Source organism: Oryza brachyantha, chromosome 10 (genome assembly GCF_000231095.2).
Source record: "Oryza brachyantha chromosome 10, ObraRS2, whole genome shotgun sequence".
Taxonomy (NCBI): Eukaryota; Viridiplantae; Streptophyta; class Magnoliopsida; order Poales; family Poaceae; genus Oryza; species Oryza brachyantha.
This window is the reverse complement of record NC_023172.2, coordinates 9,889,632-9,910,159: the sequence shown is the minus strand read 5'-3', so window position 1 is coordinate 9,910,159 and position 20,528 is coordinate 9,889,632. Positions and strand designations below refer to the sequence as shown.

At 37.8% G+C, this 20,528-nt stretch overlaps 1 protein-coding gene and 1 pseudogene across 1 annotated transcript; both read right to left on the bottom strand.

The window, feature by feature from the left end:
- Nucleotides 1–2,248: 2,248 nt before the first annotated feature.
- On the bottom strand, nucleotides 2,249–6,044 carry LOC102716161 (myosin-binding protein 1-like). Its single transcript, XM_006661709.3, has 4 exons — nucleotides 5,882–6,044; nucleotides 4,883–5,643; nucleotides 3,423–4,780; nucleotides 2,249–2,806 (listed from the first exon to the last, which is right to left on the bottom strand). The coding sequence occupies exons 2-3, from the start codon at nucleotides 5,403–5,405 to the stop codon at nucleotides 3,465–3,467; spliced, it is 1,839 nt and encodes a 612-aa protein (XP_006661772.1). The 5' UTR covers nucleotides 5,406–5,643; nucleotides 5,882–6,044; the 3' UTR covers nucleotides 2,249–2,806; nucleotides 3,423–3,464.
- Nucleotides 6,045–7,750: 1,706 nt separating this feature from the next.
- LOC102715884 lies at nucleotides 7,751–14,553 on the bottom strand (annotated as a pseudogene).
- Between the last annotated feature and the right edge of the window lie 5,975 nt (nucleotides 14,554–20,528).

The window sequence follows — 20,528 nt, the reverse complement described above, 5'->3', positions numbered from 1 at the left end:
TAAAATTAAGTTTAGGTCAAAAAAATCTCTTTATTTTATTTGGTGGTCAATTTTTTAATTTTTAATTTATTAGATTTTCTTTTGACTATTGAATGATCGGAATAATGAGAATCGGTGCAGGAATGCTGTACGGTGCAATAAAATTTAAATTCTAAAAAGATTTATATTTTAGATGAGAGAAAGCATACGAGCGAGCTATAAGAAAGGAAAAGGACTGATTAGCTCATGTCACATCCTGAATTGACAAAAACAGTGTCTTCAGATACAAGACAAAGGCCAGACCACAGAATTTTGGAAATGGGAATACTCCTAAACAAGTATAAAAGCCACAAGACTATTTCCATGCAATGATGCAAATATAGGGTTAAGAGTTATATGATGAAGTGGCATTTTAGTGATGCTCTCGTTGTTTGGCTTTTTCTCTAAAACAATCGATATATTTACAAACAAAAAATAATTTATAAATAAATTACCTTTATATGCGTGTTCTTAACGATTTTAAAAACGATACTAAAACAAAGACTTATAGATAAATCCTTAAAATCAACTATAAATTTAAGGTTAAAAATTTAATTTTTGGCTATAATGATAAGCCGAAACGGAAAGATGAGGACGACGCACAACAATCATTTGGTGACAAAGTCAGATATGATTCTTGGTCAGCTCGTGCGCAATGTGTTAAATCTAAATGCAAAGTCTACTCGTGCGCAGGAATACAGGTTGTTGGTCACACTTTAGTGCCAACTTGACTAGTATTTTGCTTATTATAGAAAAAAATATTTTATATATTGGCTTTTGTTTTTCTTAGAAATACAATATTGGCTAGTGGATATTATTACCTCCGTCCCGAAATAAGATTACTTTTCAGTTTTTTGATACAATGTTTTGAATCTTCATCTTATTTAAAATTTTTTTATGATTAATATTTTTGTTCTTACTGTATGATAAAACATGAATAATATTTTATACGTGATAATTTTTTTAAGTTTTTGTACAAATTTTTTAAATAGGACGAATGATCAAACGTTGGACACGGAAAAACGTAAAATGGTGTTACTATGGGATGAAGGTAGTATTTTTTAGTATGAAATTAGTTGAATTCAATTCTTCAAGAGAGCTAGATATGATGGGGGTGAACAGATATGATGCAGTTGGTAGTTCAAAAATGCAATTTCAGTCAACTCTATGGACCAATTAAATAATCATAGCAAAGAGAAAAAAAAACAGAGTTGAAATAAGACAAGATATTAAAATGGAGAACAGCTATGGTGGTGGACATAAAATATTTGAAGAAAATTTTTCCTATAAACTTTATCTGCGGTACTGTAATGATGTGTTTGGTTGCGGGGTTGGGTGGGTTGGTGGTGTACTCTCTCCGTTCCTATATATATACCTATCAGGATTTTATCAGACACCATTCATATTTAAATTTTGATCAACCTTATTTTTGCAACATATTTGTAGATATATAAAAATATATCATATTATCGAAGTAGGTTGCATGGTCATACAATTTTCTTTTGACAAAATATAATCATATAAAACTTATTAACTGTCAAAGTTGCAAAAACACCGGTCAGAATGGAGTGAGTGAATTGTTGAACTTTCCATGAAATGTGCACTCCAAAAGCTCGGGAGTGGGGACTAATGATCTGCAAGAAGGACAATGACTTGATGCCGTAAAATTCAGATTTGGATCTTGACTTTTGAGCTACAATACAAAAAGGAATAAAAGTTCAAGTGGACTAGTTCTGAATCTGAAACAGTTTCAAGATCTATTTCAATGTCGTTGCTATTTAAAAACGGGATCTTCCATCCTCTTTCCCACGTTATATCACACAAAAACTATCACTTCGAAAAATACAGAAAAAAAAATCAATCGGTTTCTTACTAGCATAGCAGAGTCATTGGTCCCACCCCATACTGCGCAAAAAACATCACTTCTAATAACCAAAGAAAAATACTAGTATGTTAAAAGAGTATTTTTCCTCTCAAGGATATCATAAGTTCTATTTTCTATGTAAAGTTTCATACTATATCAAGTAGTTTTAAATTTTACATAGAAAATAGTAGTACTGTCAAATTTTACATAAAAAAATAATAATTTATGGCACCTACTCAAGGATGAAAAAATTACTTGTTAAAAAAACCTGTTTTTTCTCTATAATCCTATATAGCCTATCATTAGGCCTGATATAGATTTGTTGCAATACACGGATATATTACCGGTTACAAACAAAAGAGTCTTTGCGAGTGGCACGCTACGTGTTCATGTGAAAGCAGCTGGCCACTCATACATGCCGGAAAAATAGCACAATAAAATCTCAGTTACAGTTCACTCATCAGGCATCAGACAATCTGCAGTGCTGGGAAAAAACCAAATGTACGGAGAAAATTAATTAGATGAGGCAGAAAACCTTGCATTTCTGAAGCAAGGTCACATCGATTAATTTGATATGAACATGGTGTATTCTACTAGTTAACTCCTCTTTGCAAGAACCGCAATCATTAGTTAAATCTACGATTACAAACTTGCTCCTAACATGAACAGCCATCACATCGATACACAGGAGATGCTTTTGTCTGTTCCAGCGATTTGCTGAAGCAGTGACAGAAGAACAGCAACAGGGGGCCAGTCAGCTCAATGAAAACTTGAAGATCAGTGCAAGAGATGGAATTCTTTTGTCCATGGGCATTTCAAATGATCTTGCACCGACATCGATCTTCAGGCCTCTTCAGTGCAGCACTGAATCCACCACGTGCACTAACCAGAAGTATACCATGAAGGGACACTACATGAGAAGAGCTGCAAGAAAAGGTTAGACCAAAGTTTGTCAATGGCTTCTGAATTATGTTGAACAATCCTTGATAGCATTGCAATTCTATCATATTAATATAGGTATATATGCATAAAGAAAGAGGTACCAAACTTTTTAAAGTAAATTTTGGTTTATCCTGGTATTTGAGGTATTGAGAGGTACCAATTATATACCAAAAAATATCATACTCCCGGTACCTACTTAAGAACAGTAAAATCACTCGTAAAGTAGAACTTAATGTCAAAGAAATGACGGGAGTAGTTAATGTGTTGCTATAGCATACTCAGGATAAGGCTACATAGCTAAAACCTGATGGTATTCAACATTAATGGAGTATCAAAGTACCTAATTCAGATCCATCTTTTGATACACTGATGGGCCAGAATTATTAGTACCACTTATCAGTGTATGGAAATAGTTTACATATGCGCATTTCCGTGGAATTTCTACCACGAATCTATTTCTCTAATCTTCTGAGTTAAGTAATCTTTGGTAACTCAGCTTGCTCATAAAATGACAGAATTCTTCATTTTCGATAACATGTTAAGTAATCTTCAAAATAATAGCTCACTGCTATGAAGTAGCATCTAGAATAACTATTACCTCATGACCAAATCTGTGAAATCAAGGGAAAACCGACTCTCTTCATTGAGTTGTCATCCTTCTCAACTCTAGCAAATGGCTGGCTATCTCCTGTACACACTGCAGTCCATCAGGGCTACACTTTAGAGAACTTAATACATGCTTAAGAAACTCCTGATCAGCTTCAAGTGCCTTCAATCTTGTATACAATAGTGAGACTTCATCCTTAAGATTTTTCACATCACCCATTTTTCCAGTCTTTGAAGGAGAACAGGAACAGTTATCCTTGTGGTTCTGAACAGATTGGTTTCCATCATCTTGCTGATCAGAAGTTGATTCACCACTTGGGTGTTCCTGACGCATGGTCGAGCCCTCACAATTAGCCCCTGATTGTTCTCCTGTCAATTCCTCTTTATTATCTTTGGCATCATCAGAAGCAAGTCTGTTTCTGGGAACACAGAGCTTTTCCTCCAAACTGCTTATGGATTCCAAAATATATGCCATTTCATCTTCGAAACCCGACATAGTGCTCCTCATGAAACCCAAACCATTCAAGACTTCAAATGGGACATCTCTTTCATTTGTAATGCCATCAGCAGCATCGAGTTTTCTGCCATTGAATTGCTCACTCTGGAGTAGCCTTCTGAAGTTCTCAAGTTCTGCATCCATGTCAAGCAATTCTTTCTCTCTCTCCGTGAGCAGGTCATGCAGATTCTGTATTGCTTCATGGTCATGATCAGCCTGCTCTTCCATCATCCTCAGGTATTGCAGTGCCTCCATCTGCATTGCAGCCTTTTCCTCATGCAACTTATTGATCATGGCCATTGCCTGGCTAGCTGCGATTGCCGAGGCACTCCGTTCTTCTTCAAGCTCTTTGTAAAGAGCACCCATTGACTTCTTGTTGAGCTCAAGAAGCCGCTTCAGATTCTCAAGAGAGCTCTCTCCTTCAACCTCATCAGAGAGGTTTGCATCCGATGGTTCTATCACAGAGTAATTTCTCTCTAGGGATGGCCTCCTGCCATTAGCACTGCTTTCGTCGTTTTGAGCACTGATTCCAGGGCTAGGAGCTCCATCACTCCAAGAACTGTCAAGGCCCCTTGCAATAGACATCTGTGAAAGGAATGCCTTCACTTCTTGTTGAGTGGTTGAATTGTTGTCCTTGGCAGAAATTATTTCAGATGGCCGAGGTGATGTGAGATTGGCCCTACCAATGAAAGTACTGCTGCGATCGACAAAAATGCGCGTAGGCGCAGTAGATCCACTGAGTGCTGGCTTTGCAGTCCCAGCATTTCCAGAGGCACCACTGTTCTTTGTAGATTGTTCTTGTCTGACTGGTGAACCATCAGATTCATTGACTTCCTCAATACCCACAACAAAAGCTACAATAAAAAAAATACAATGGATACACTCAGTGAACCTCCAAATATAATTCAGTTATAAAAGAATTTTGAAGGACAGTGAGTTCAGATTAGTGCACTTACTCTTGTCTTTTGAATGATCTGCAGGCATTTGTTCCCGATTGATCTCCTCCGAACCATGAACAGTATCTGAAGACCTCACAGCACTTGCGGTTTCAGAAACCCTATGCGCATTCTGCACCTTGTTGAATGGCTCTGAACAGCAAGAACACAGCCGTCTGGACCTCGATCTCCTCGTGTCAACCACATCATCCATTGGTGCACTGCATCTCTTGCAGAGATCATCACAGTGTGCAAGATTGTTGTGGCTACTGCAGTATGCCAAAGATGATACCTCTGACCTATGAACAGCACAGACCAAATCTGAAGAGAACCAGGCCTTCCCATGGAGGGCATGATCCATTCTTGAGCAGAGGATGCATGGCATCCTGAGCTTGTTGATGCGCGCCAACCTGGTCGCCAGGTAGGATGCTCCAGCAGCCACGTGGAGCAAGATGATCACGCAAAGCTCACTGCAAGCATACGAGAGCATGGACCAGAATCGTTTCCAGAAGTCCTGGGATCTCGCACGGGTTTTCGCAGCCATGGATGATCAATGTGCATCAAAAAAATTCACATCAAAGTTGATTCCTCAATGCTCTTCAAAGGCACCCAAAACTGCACTGCTGAATCTTGATTTGGTGATGGGAGCAAATGTTGAATCTTGATTTGACGCCAATGCCTGATTGCAGCACCAAGAAAAGTTTGAATCTTGATTTGACGACAATGCTCAGATGGTAAAACAATGGAACGTTGGTGCTGCCAATGATGCAATGGAGCCTTTCCTGCAGCAAGACACCAATATATCTGATTGTTCAGACATAAAAGGAGTTAAAAATATGGGCAGAAGTCCAAATTTTTCACCGGTTATAACATGAGAAAAACTTCTGAATATCTCACAGAAAAAGATGTAGCATTGTAATTAATTACAAGTAACATCAGCATTTTCGCATTCGCACAAGATTGCTCCAATGCTTTTTCATGGAACTAAAAGAAAAACACACACAGGGCGACTGAACATACCAATGCTGAATTTTTGTTTCAACCAAAAAAAGCGTAGAGATTGTGGGGAAAATCGTCAGAAAGATCGGGGGAAATTTGGTTCTTGTCAGGAAAGAGGAGAGAGAACGGTGGGGTGGGGTGGGGGTCGCTCCCTCTCTCTCTCTCTCTCCCTCTCTACGCAGGGACGGAGAGAGGAGAGAGAAAGGAGGAACAGAATGGCTGCCTTGCTCTCCTCTAAACCCGACATTTTCCCCTTGTAATGCATGCATGGTCAAGCGAGAGATTTAAGCATGGCCACACATACAAAAATAGATCGATGCAAGTTACGCAACACCCAAGCATCCCATTGTCATCAGATTCAAACAGAGTCATACATCGCATTCAATTAAAAGCGATATTAGGAACGAGAACTCAGCAGCGACGGATCTAGAATTTTATAATCGAAGTTTGAAAAGTTAGTTAATCTATAAAATAACAGAATATCTTGTCATTGTTAATGTTATAAATTATTTTAATATTTTTATTTAATATATTGTTTTACTTCTAAATAGATATTAAAATTTAAACATATTTTTTATATTTATGCATTCTCTTTGTTTCATATAATAAGTCAATTAAAAATTTCCTAAATTAAACTTTACTAAGTCTAACAATTTTTTTTAAAATAAAACACAAAAACATCGATAATAGCACATTAGTTTCATTAATTACATAATAAAATATGTCATGCATTTATTAGTTATTGTAAATATTTATTATTTCTATAGCTCCGAACAATATATACTATAATCATTAGATTTATAACAAATATCACTCCCTTATTTATTTATAAATATTATATAAGTTTAGATAATATTTGTATTACATAATATTATCTAAAGATATCATTAACTTATAACATTATGGACTGGGTTATAAAATATTTTAAAATCCTAAAAACTAGTCCAATAACATGGATGCATCCTGCATCCAACAGGCTGAATCCATCCACGTCGAATCACACCCCAGATCAGCGTTGTCTCCTCTCAGCACTCTCTTTCTACTCGTTCCTCTTGTCACCTGTTCCCCCTCACTCTTTCAAACCACCCTCAACCCTAGCCCTCTACGCTTGTTCCTCTTGTCACCCGCTCCCCCTCACTCTTTCAAACCACCCTCAACCTTAGCCGACGTCTCCTGTGTTTCCCTTTGCGCCGCCTCCACCTTACACATCTCGTCCCGTCACTGCCACCTCCTCCACTGAAGTTTAGGGGCCATGGTACTAGGGATGAGCGAAGTTATGTAACCAAACCAATAGTAGTTTATTTGCAGAATCATGTGAAACATGTTCCATCAAGGTGATTTTACAAGTCTTATGGTTTATCTGCTTTCTAACTTGTTCCATCCAGCTGTTGTCTAGGAAAATGTTGTTTTATAATGTAGACGCTTGCATAGATGCAATTATCAGTGTGTCCTTTGAAATAAAACTCACAGAATTAGGGTAGGCTATTGGTAAGATTTTGCAGGTTTGAGAAGGATATTCTAGCTTGTACAAGGTGATTTTTGGATGGTTATGCATAAATTCTCCTTGTTGATATGGATAGCTTTGCTTTCATTCTTCAATAATTGACTTAACTGTTATTTAAAAGCACCCTTATCTTATCCCTGCTGCAGGGAGCCCTTGTATATGAAAAATGTGCGTTTGACAGTTGCAACCATAGAACTGAAATTCAATTCTTTATCAGCAATGAGAGCATAATTCCATAATAATAAGCAGATAAGATTAGCTACCCTACAATTCATGATTTGGAAGTATAATGATGTAGTTTGTAGAGTTATGTAAGATTAGCTACCATAGAACTGAAATTCTTTATCAATAATGAGAACTTTAGTTTGTAGAGTTATGTAGTAATAATTAACTGTTGTTCAGACATTTGGGGGCGCATATCTTGTACAGAATTTACCCCAAATCCACCAAAAAAATGTTCTCCTATAGCATAATCTTAGACTTCTGCATGGATCAAGTGTATGTCAAATGTTAAACTTTAGACACAATTCTTGAGGGTTCAAATTGGGGGACATTATAATCATCTGACGAAGTGAGGATGGGTATCAAAACTTTCTGTGAATGTACTGTCGCTGATTTCCTGTATTGCCGGTGTAGGGGCTATGTGCAGAAAGAGAACTTTTGGGAACTTGATTTTTCTTTTTTATGACGAAATTTTGGGAACTTTCAGTATGTCGCTTGCAGGAGCTGTTCTGTAAAACCGCTCGCTCTGCCAGTGAGTGCGGCAGTTAGGCTCTGGAGATCCTGGTGCTGGCAAATGTGATGGAATGAAGTCAAAACTGTGATCAGGGGAAGCGGCAGCGGCTTCAGCCATGAAGTTCTGGAAATGAAAACAATGTTCAGCGGAGTGATAGGGCAACATCGATAACAACAGAAACCAAGCAGTGGCAGACCAGGTCATGGGGTACAGTTGTACCCACCCCCCCTCCCCCCCCCCCCCCCCCCCCCCCCAAAAAAAAAAAGAAGATGTCTGTGAACACCATTATAAGGTATTTTGAGAAGAATAGCCCCGGAAACAGCTATATTTAATTATAAGTATTTTTCTCCCTATAATTTGCAATTTTTCAACAGCGTAATTTTGCTTCTACAAAGATCTTTGTTTTCTCACATATGTAAACTTCGTTTCAAGTTTGTACCCCCATCTTGTCTGCCACTGAAACCAAGGTGTGATGCCACACAAACCAAAAGGAGTCACAGTAAACAATAGTCAAAACTTTCAAGAGTACAGAAATGCTATTCAGGTCAAAGTTCATGCATATGAATAAACTAAGAGCTTAGAACCTGATGCACCAGGACAGTAGTCAGGTTTAGCATATTATTTGTCAATGCAACTCGGCTGGTCTAGCGAGCATTAGATAAAAACTAGAATGTGGTCTATTTGCAGAGTCATGGAATCTCACACGGTTATTAGCCATCCAATAGGTAAATAGGATTGAGCACTAGATACTGAACTATGTTTACAATAAATGGAAGCCATATTGATTGTAATCATGTTATGCTATAACACAGACACATTGTTGTTATAATATTTTAGAAGTTTTTGCTAAATATCCAGGTAAAACCTTGTCCAAAAGTAAAAGATTAGAGCAATTTTACGGTCCTTTAGAAGGTACCAGGAGGTACCAAAATTTCAGTGTAAAATTTTGGTACCCCATATACCTAAGTACTAAGAGGTACCAAATTTTACACTAAAATTTAGTACCTCTTGGTACGTACTGAAGGACTGTAAAATTGCTCAAAAGATTAAGTTGCTATGTCAACAAAAGTGCAGTGAGATTACTTAGATTTGTCATTTCAGCAGAAGTACAGTGAATTTTCTTTAGAGAAGCCACTGCTACCTTTATCAGCTGCTCTGCAATTTGAACATCTGTTGCAGCACTTCCAGTGATCTCGATAGACATCACACTATCGTCAAGATCCTTTACTAAGATGCTTGCTTTGCTGGCACGGCGAATGTAATCAATTCGTGCACCAGTTGGACCAATTACAGCTTCAGCATAGAAAATTGGAACTTGCATCTTCATTATAACCTGTCAAGCAGCCCGCCATCCCAAATTGATAGTAAATAGCATTGAACAGACAACAGAAACACATCAGCAAACAAGAAGTAAATAATATTTGACTAGACAATTAAAACATGTTGGCAAAAGCCTATCCTGACAATTGAAACATATTGCACAAACCTGAGAAGTGACTGGAGGAGATTGACTAGTTAACGAAGGCACAACCGCAGGTTGCAGTTCTTCTGGAGCGCATGCAGAAACACGGCAGTGTTGAAGGTTTTCGACATTAGTTGATGGATACATCTTCAAGGATGGAGATAGTTGGAGTTTATATGCAGAAACAGCAGGAGATGGGGGTAGTTCAGTAGCAGGTGATGGAGGTACCCCCGATGGATGAGTATCTGTTCCATACAAAGATATCCCCAGGTGTGGATGATTTCCCATTTTAGTTGATTGATATGTCTGCGTCAGCAGATGTGGATGTGCCTGTTTTCCATACATAGATACAAGGGAGCGTACTCTTTCAGCGGCATCTGATGGACCAATTGGTGGAGTTGCTCGCCATCCATATGCATTCAGGTTATGATGCAAACATAATTCCATTGGAGATGATAAATATGCTTCTGCTTCACGCCCATACCTTGGAGGTGTGACTGAACGATATTTCCCCAAAAATCTTGGTGCTCTTTGTCTGTGTTCAAATACGTCAGCATGTGTAAGGTTTTCCATAGGATACCTTGAATAACAAGTATCAGTCCATGGGCGTTCAAGATGAAAATCTTCAGCATATTCAGAGTAATAGCCAGGACTGACTTCACGCAGAAGGCCCTCAGGATGGTCACTGTAATGGAATGGAGGCATATCGATGGGTGAGATTGGATGGTCACTGTAATGGAATGGAGGCATATCCATGGGTGAGATTGGAATAGGCACCTGAAGAAAAACATTTCTCAGAATTAAATGTTGCAAGGGCAAAAATGTACTCTGTTTCAGTATGCTCATTAAATAACTAATGTTGAAAAAGCTAGCAACTTACATGGGGGTCGAACAATGGGATGACACTTCGATGAACCAGGTATTTTCTCAGATGAGAAGCAACAAGTTCCAATGCATTATGCACTCTTGCAGGCAGTCCCCATATTTCAACAATCATATCGTCTTCGAGTGCAACAGGTGGCAAGTCACTATCTACACAGTCAAGGCATGTAAGGAATGAAATACTTATTAAGAGTATGTGTTTCTGCCTGGAAAAATGAACCAAACAATAGCAATTGAAACTTGAAATTATTAGATACTGAAACTGCACATCACTAAATAAAAATAATATAGCGCCATTTGGGTCAATCATAACAGAAAATTTTGAAATTAAAATAAAGTGAAACCCATGTTATCCAAATGATGGATTCAGTAAAAACCATGCATCGTCACACTATAACAGGTGTTGAACTTTGTAGTTTTGATGAGCCAGTGCTGAACGCAATAAAATTTAGAGGGGTAGGGGGGCAAGGAACAAAACTACATTTGACCATTCATCTTATTCAAAACTTTTGTGCAAATATGAAAAATTATAAGTCAAAAAAGTCATGCTTAAAGTACCTTTAATAGTAAAACAAATCACATTGAAATAATTAAGAATTATAATTTTTTAAATAAGACGAATGGTGAAACATAGATCCAAAAATCAATAGCATAAAATTTTAAAAAATGGAGGTAGAACAAAACTAGGATTCAAAAAGATGGTTAGTATATGTTTTGACAGATCACCATGACATCATCATTGAGATTAAAATCCGCCAAGCTTTTATTTGTTCATTGATGCAGCCATTGAAATACTACTCATAATACTTGAGAAAAACCATGTAATGTTAATTTAGCCATATTTACAAATCTACTAATAGATAAATGGTAAATATGAAAATAGTCAATAAATGAACTAAAGTAGTACTCCCTCCGTATTTTAATAGATGATATTGTTGACCTTTTGCCACACATTTGACCATTCATCTTATTCAAAAAAAATTGTGTAAATATGTGAAAAATTAAGTTATAATCAAAATACGTTTGGTAATAAATCCAATCACAGCAAAATAAATGATGATTACATATTTTTTTAAATAAGACGAATGGTCAAACATGTGCTAAAAAATTAACGACATCATCTATTAAAATACGGAGGTAGTATGTTGCAAAACCGTGGCCATTGCTAGGTTCCTACATAATCCCACCATGGATATACGGCAAGCACAATGGGCTAAAGGCACTACTGGCCATGGGCAGTATAGGGTGCCTGGGCCACCCCCTTCACCCCCCCCCCCCCACACCCCCCCCCCCCCACACCCCCCACCCCTATCGTGTCCACCCATAGATGAAATCATGGTTAAAACAGTTTCTTTCATTGCATTCATGGACAATCATTGTTTTATTGTTGATACTGATAAAAACTCAAAGAACTAAATTAATTAGTCACAATTTTCATGCTGAATCAGAACCTGTAAATGTAACCGAGTCCTAGTTCATTGAGCATATTAACTTCTCTCCTTGCTCTGTGACCATTAACGTTAGTGATGAAAGAGAGCGATTGATTAACTCTTCATGCAATAAGACTGGTCCTTTTATAGGATGGCACTTAAGACTCTCTAATAAAAAGGGAAATAAACCAAATGTAATGGAAACATAGATAAAGATCGCAAGTAGGGTATCTAATCCACTAATTATCTCCAGCTGGTGGTCCACTTTCAATTTATGTCATGTTGGACATGCTGCGTCAATACAGAATACCGGCCATAGCAAATACTTTCTGAACATAAGAGTTATGGATATCTGACAACAAGTACATGCGACACTAACTATTCCTGCATGAACAATACATTTCACAATTACAATTTCAGCTTATAATTAACCAGTGTGAACATGTTTGACAGAATACACTGATGCAATAGTCCATTTAATTCCTTAATGGGACCAAAACAACGCCATATGCTTCAGAAATTTAATATCAATGCAATAGTCACCAAGCATCATGAATAACCATGTGCTTGAGTAAGCTGGCATTACTGTAGTTTATGCATACACTAGTGCATCATCCAAAGACCCAGATCTATATAAATGGAGTTGAAGACCACTTATATCAAATTTATCAATAGAATGAACTAGTGTTTCCAAGAGGCACATCAAAGTAAGAAAGTTACCAAGGACATGGATGTCGGTTTTAGAAGCTTTCTTGATATAATTAATCACTGAACCTTGATCGCCAATAAGGCTTTCTGCCTGTTCACTTGGTGTAAGAATCCTTGCCACAACTATATCATTAGATCTCACATCTAAACCATCATCATAGATTGTATACATATATACTCTTAGTAGTGCATCAATGGCTGGAGGTTTTGGCTCATCAGGCTGTTCCTTTGCAAAAATGATTACCTTCCAACGAAAAATCAAAATACAAAATTGAGGTTGAACTGAAACATAATTGATGCCCTTATTTTTATGACCCACAAGCTATTGCAAGAATTATGTTGATAAAGACCAACTTACATAAGAATCCAAAGCATAAAGACCAAAAAGGAGGATGCTTATATTTCAGTTACCATAAAAGCGATTCAAAGTTCAACACAAGTAACTTTGTAACATGAAACTGTCACTCTAAGCATAAGAACATGGTAGAAGAAATATTAAATTAGTAGTAACTGATTTCCCTGTAGAATAGTATGCTAGCGGGTTCGCAAAAACATTCTAAAAGGAAAAAAGTGTCTGTGTCCAGAATGAGTACATTGTATAAGCCACTTGTTAGGTACTTGATATATTACCTAAATCATGAACCATTCATATATTCTAGAAAAAAAAAACCACAGTATTTTTTTGTGGCCAAACGCTATGAAATTTAACTATGAGAACTCAAAGAAGATCATCATCGCTAAACAAAAAATGCTAGCATACTGCAGACAGAAAAGGAAACAGAACGGCATTCTACTACAAATAGTAACGGAAAGTCAAGAATGATCAAGAAGATAGTAAATACTACTAATGGAGAACTTACAGCTTGCTCTGCAGAAGCAAAGTGACCGCCTATTACTCGGACGGAGGCTTTTGTTTCCTCGCACAGTCTTCTAACCCTTTCTCCCCTCTGACCAATTACTGCGCCGACTTTAGTTGCAGGAATTAGCATCCTGAAGACACTCGTTCCAGGCCAACCAGGGTACCTATCTTCACCAACGGAACAATTGGTACCACCACACTCTTCATCAACGGAAGAGCCTTGTTCTAGCATTCTCCCAATCACTTCATTCTCCTCTTGCCTTTTAGGTTTGCTAACAGCTACAGTATCAAACTGTGTCTTCATCCAAGCATTCGCGGTAGCGCTGAAGCATTAAAAAGGATAAATTGTAGTGAAAACAAGCTGCGCAGTGACTCCGCTACAACGTAAGGACAAAACTTCATAGATGAAGCATGTGGACCAACTACTCCGCAACAACGTAAAATGTCCAGGCAAAATTTCATCCAATATGAACAACACAAAGCGACTCAAAATCAAGAGATCATTCCAGGCTTGCACATAGATGAAGCATACCAAGGTTAAATCACCGGGATCCTAACAGTCACGCAAACAAAGGGCGCGCGTAATCTGAAAAGCTAAATCGCAGCAAAGGGGCAGCCTGATCAGCTTAGCACCTGTTACACCTTTGCACCCAAGCAGCAGCATCGCACACAGCACACCATCCGAAGCAAGGGCATGGAACAAACTCAAGACGGGAAACCACAAGAACAGCGCGAACCCAACCCCCACCGCTACCCACGCTAACGACGCATCAAGCCATACAAAACAAACAAAAATCGATGAAAAAGAGAGAGAGAAATCCCGCCCGATTAGATTAACAAGCCGCACGCAACCCAGCAGAAACGTGAGGGGACTCCCACCCGCGCGCGTACGCCGACGCCCGCACCACCGGAGCACCGCCGTCCCAGCCAGTCCCCCCCGCCCTGCTCGCAGCGCTTGCATTCGCGCGCTACGGTAAAGGGCGACAGATAGATATAGAGAGAGGAAAGCAAGGAGGTTAGGGAGCTCACCTTCGCGTCGAGTTGCGGCGGCGGCGTAATGGCGACGCCGACGCGGCAGGGCGGAGCGGAGTGGACGGAGCAGGAGGGAGGAGGAGGTTTTGTGGGGGAAGAGAAGAGGGTTTTTGGTGACGAGAACGTGGAACGGAACGGAGAAATGAAACGGGAAACGAATGGGCTGGGCTTTATGTGCTAGAGAAAACGTCGGCCCGTTTTGGAATGGGCCAGATCCATCCAGTCCAGGCCTCTTTTGGAATGGGCCCAATTAGCAAACAGGCCACAACTCCAGCCCGTGATAAGGCCTCGTTTGCCATTGGCGTGCTGAGCTGGCATTACTGTAGTTCACGCCAAAGCTATATATATATATATATATATATATATATATATATATATATATGCGCGCGGCGCTTAATACCATCTCTATTTTTTTAGGATGTTGACTTGTGGACGTTGAATGATATTCTTGTTCAAAAATAACACCCACTTCATTTTTCTTTCTACGATAACCAACACCATAGAAAAAAAATATGGAGGGATTATGTAAATTCTCCCTTTGTATTCCCTGGAAAACTAACCCAATCTTTTCTCTTTCTCTGAGTTTTACTTAATCTCTTTTATACCTATGAAATTTTGTTTGGACCCTTATATTTTCCTACTATTAGGGTAGAGTCATGTGCATATGTGTTGCATCAGTTAGCTTGTCAGTTTTTTTTTTCAAAAGAGACCAAAATACCATCGCAACTTAGCTAAGGCTAAGCAGTCCCATACTCCCCAATCAAATTGGCATATGGAGAGCGGCGTGGCACCTCGCAAATATAGTAATCTTTATGAACATTTCTAACCTACCTAATGGTAGGGGCAAAGAAGGGATCTAAGCGAAATTTCAATGGAAGGAATTGAGTCAAGACTTGGATCACATAAGGTATTTGGTTAGTTTTCAGGGGGCACATAGAGAATTTTCTCATAATATTGTAGGCCAAGCTTTACAAAGCCACGTGATATTTTATGTGACACATCGTATATAAGTTGTAGCCATTAGCATTTTGTTTTTCTATAATATCAAGTTAAATTGAGTAATGACGCGGTTTTGCGAAACTATTATACCATAATACATAGCGTTATGTAACACTTGCCAACACCTATATATGGTTTTGTGCAACTTGGATCCCAACACATGTCATCTAGCAAATTTTGCTCATGTTAATATTATTTATTTTCTTCTGACTTATTTTACCATGCATTAAAAATACTTTAAGCATGATTTGTTTCCATATTTGCACTAAATTTGTAAGTAACAAAAATATCATGTTTAAAAGTCAACCGCTTTGTATATTTAAAAACAAAGAGTGATACATAGTTAATTCTTGAGATTTTGCATACAGATAATAAAGAATGTAAAGAGGGCAAAAGGGACTATTATTTTGAAACTCTAACAAAAAAAATGATAAACCTTGTTAGGGAACTTATATTTTGTGAAGAATGCATGGCCAACATCCAAAAAAAGAGGGGTAGAAAATAACATAAAAAAAAGGGCAAAAAGCTGATCTTTGTAATTGCAGCTGGCTAGCTTGCATATCCATATCGCTTCATGGCCAGTTTCGGCCAGTTTCTTAAGTGTTAAGCTTGGAATCAAAACAACTCGGCATGCAAACGCAATGCAAAGGCAAGGAACCAAACGCTTTGCTTGCGAATAAAATCATCAGGTCAGGTCAGAGTCGGAGTCAGAAGCCCAGCACTTCTGAAAGACACAAAAGCTGTTTTAGTTTAACTGCCAAATCTCTGATCAGAAGCTCACTAGCTATTGGTGTGTTATGCTTAATCATGACCAGGAATATGCGTAATCATCGCTTAATTTTCATAATTAACCAGCCAATTGACTTTCTGTTCCCTGCCTGCAGTTTTACATATATATCCAGTTGACTATCCTCAGAATCTTGGTGTGAAGTTCTTCTCCCCTGCCTTAATTTGCATGATCATTACCAAAAACATATATTATTCATAGTTCAGTTAATGAAGCATATATTACTCATGATTACCACCAAGAAAGATGCACCATGGCTGAATTCCATTGCCAAGAGTATATTACCTATGATTAAATCTGCTAATTAACTAAGTACATTAGTGCACCCTTTGACAATTGGCATATAACCCAAACAAATTAAGATCAGCTAGCAATATAACCCAAGCAAATTGTAGTGTGAAAGCAGCAAGCGAGCAAGGAGGAAGAAAGAAGCAGCTAGCATGTGTAAGGCTGTGGAAAGCATGCAGCTAGCATCGGTCATTTGCTGCATGCAGCTGGCAGTATATAGGAGAGAGAGATCTCAGGCTTTCTTCTTCCTCCGTTCTCCTGGATCGATCGATCCTCCATGGATTTCTCTTCCCCTCGGTCATCTTGTTGAGAGGAATGTCGTCTGGCCCGAGACCGCGCCATGGGTACGCGTGGACGGTCTCGGACCAGGCTTCATTCCCCCCAACGACTCGTCGGAGCCGGGGAAGACGACCGGTGAGCTCGTCTCTGAACCTCTGAGATCGATCTGCGCCGGCCGGCAGCTAGCAAATCATCCTTTCTTGTCTGTGGTAAGGTGATCTCCCTTTGGTTCTTTCCGGCGCTGCACGCATCCCTATCTTATAAGCCAAGTTTTAAATTTTAAAATTAAAGTTGATTTTAGATTTTTTTTATAGAGTTTTATTTTTTAGCCTTGGTTTTTATATCACTAAAAATACGTATATAAAATTATTATTCACAAATTATTTTTCATTTACAAACGTTTTTTTATTGTTTTATTTTTTTTCATAAAAAGGACAAACAATCACTCCCATGTCATAATGAACAGATGACTCACCGAGTTTGATGGATGCTACTATGCTATCAGATTTCATAATGCCGAGTGTCTCCTTAATATATATGCGTCCTTAACTCACGGAGCACCGATCATTTAGAATCTTAGATCAGAGCTAGTGTTAGAATTGGCTGGAGAAGAAATTCAGACAAACTAGCTATCATTTTCATCACTCTAGGTCATTTTCTGAAACTATCAGCAGGTTCATCAATCATCATCATCAGCATGTTTTCTTTCATCTATCATCTACCAATCTCAAAACACAGGGATTAGTTTAGGTTAGCACAATCACAGGAAGTAAACCATAGCTTACACAGATCGATACTAGCATAGTACTGGGCTGCTACTGGATCTATCTGCATTAATTTATTATCTGTCCTAGCTAGCTAGCTAGCTAGTGTCGTCGTCGCCACGGATCTTTCTGATCATGGAAAGATCGCTTCCAAGAAGGCCTCACCTGCTCGCACGTGCGAACGCCAAGAATCCAGCTTTCCTGCATGCCTCTGCTGCAGATGATCGATCGATCTGTTGCCGTGGAAACATGCACGCACGCATGCAGGTGCAGAGTTAGGTGGCGCCACTGATGAGCAGGGCTACCGCCGACGCAAAGCTAGCATCATCCAATCAAGTGCCATATATTTATCACTATACTTAGGGGGTGTTTAGTTGGTGAAATGAAAATTTTTACGTGTCACATCAGACGTTTGACCAGATGTCGCAAGGGGTTTTCGGACAAGAATGGAAAAACGAATTTCACGCCTGGCGTAGAAACCGCGTGACGAATCTTTTGAGCCTAATTAATCCATTATTAGCGTATGTGGGTTACTGTAGCACTTATGACTAATCATGTACTAATTAGGCTCAAAAGATTCGTCTGACGATTTCTCACATAACTATGCAATTAGTTTTTCGATTTATCTATGTTTAATACTCTATTTAGGTGTCCAAAGATTTGATGTGATGTTTTTGGGTGAAAATTTTTGGAAACTAAACGGGGCCTTACTTTCTTCGGAGAAGAAATTAATCTTGATAATCGGTGACGAATGTAGTCAATAATGCTAGCGGGGTCTGAATAAATTAGAAAAAGTTTTAATCCATTTTTATTGATATTTGATATAAAATTTTAGGCGATCTCAACGGCGGCTCCCATAACTTTAACGGGGACAATCAAATGCTAAAAATATTTACATTTCGAAATGGAAAGAGTACTTTCTGATGCTATCTTTTAAGGGGTGATAGTGAAAACTAATTAACATCAGCTTGCTTCACTATATCTTATTTGGGTTGTCATCATCTGATCATCTACCTGGCTTGCCATTTTTCTGGCATATATGTCTGAAACTGAATATTAGGTCAATCCGTCAATGGGTGTAAGAAAATGGGATTAATTGACAGTAAGTACGCATGATATGATGCTAGTACTAGTCATGCATGGTTAATTGCTCAAGTAAAGTGATCTAGAGAAAAAAACCAGTATGCATGATATGATGTTGTGACTCTGGAAACTAAACTAATTAATGATTGATTAGTTCTAAGATCTTTTGACTTGCAACTTGTGGGGTATGATGCTAGCTATCATATCCTATGCATCGTTGATTAGTTTAGTTCGGTGTGGTTTGGATAGAAAGCACTTTCTGTGATGGAATTTATGTCCACTCATGGCTCATCACCATGGATATGCTCATATGCATGTGATAGTACGTGTTTTCTCTCTGGTCTGGCCTCTTGGGAGCCTTAATTCGACTCTCTTGTACGTTGTGACTTCAAGTTTGAGCAAGGTCATCCTCTGCCACGATGAGTCCGAGTAGTTGTTGAAAGTTTTCGTTCATATAATCATTTTATACTTATACAAAATCTTAAAAGATCAGACAACATAGGTTATGTTTTCCCATTGCATGTATGTAGAATATGCAAAATTAAAAGCGATCAAAATTAATATAGATAACATAAATCCAAGCATCAATTGTGCTAGACTAACGCTATCTTTTTTGGCTTACGGTATTAGTTCATATCGTAGGCATCTTTTCCAAGCGACGCTTTTAAAAACTATCTTCATCACCAATTTTTAGGGGATTTTCTTAAATAGTATTATACGACTTTCTAATATTTAATTCATTTATTTATGCCCTCAACAATTGTCATAAAACTCTGTTTTATGTACCATCCATTGGGCAAGCTTGATCGACTATGTGTAAATAGATTATTATTTATTACTCCTTCCGTTTCATAATGTAAGACTTTCAAGTATTGTCTAGATTTATATAGATGCTAATGAATCTAGACATATATATAAATTATATACATTCATTAATTGATAAATTTAGACAAGGCTAGAAAGTTTTACAATATGAAACGGAGGGAGTAATACTTATATAATGGTAGTAAAAAATCAAATAGGAAATCATCTTGATCCTAAGTACTATTTCAACCTCCAAATAAATGCTTCCAAAATAAAGACAAAATTCAAGTTCAATAAACAGAGAGAGTAGTATAACAGTAAGATGTATTAATTTTTGATATTGAGTTTGGATATAATTTTATTATTCAATAAATAAATAAATATGAGCAAGATGTATTAATTTTTGATATTGAGTTTGGATATAATTTTATTATTCAATAAATAAATAAATAAATATGAGCAATCGCCGATGGGTAGTGGTAGGGTCATGACTCTACCCAATAATGTTCTAATCTCAATATTTACGAATATTAAATACATGACGTAAGCTTTTAATAGGATTTTAGTGATGCTACTATAGTGACATTGGTCTATATTTTTTGGCGCATTTACGAGTGTATGAGCATGGTGTATATGCACATATATATGTCTTTGGTGTAATTTGAGAAAACAACAAATAAAGTACTACATCCATTTCATAATGTAAGATCATCTATTTCATAATGTAAGATGTTTGGTATTTTTTGTTACAACATTTGACCATTCGTTTTATTCAAAAATTTAGTATAAATATAAAAAATGACGAGTTAAGGTTAAAGTTTTTTAATAATAAAATAAATCATAAGCAAAATAAATGATATTTCTATAATTTTTTAAATAAGATAAATTGCTAAATATTATAAGTAAAAAAGTTAAACATCTTATGTGATGAAACGGAGGGAAAGCTGTAGTGAAAATGATCCAAACAATTCAGGTTATCTGCAAGAAATCGGCGAGGCCGAGAAATTCACCCTAAACCCATATTGACCGTCCAGATCGGATCCAACGGCAA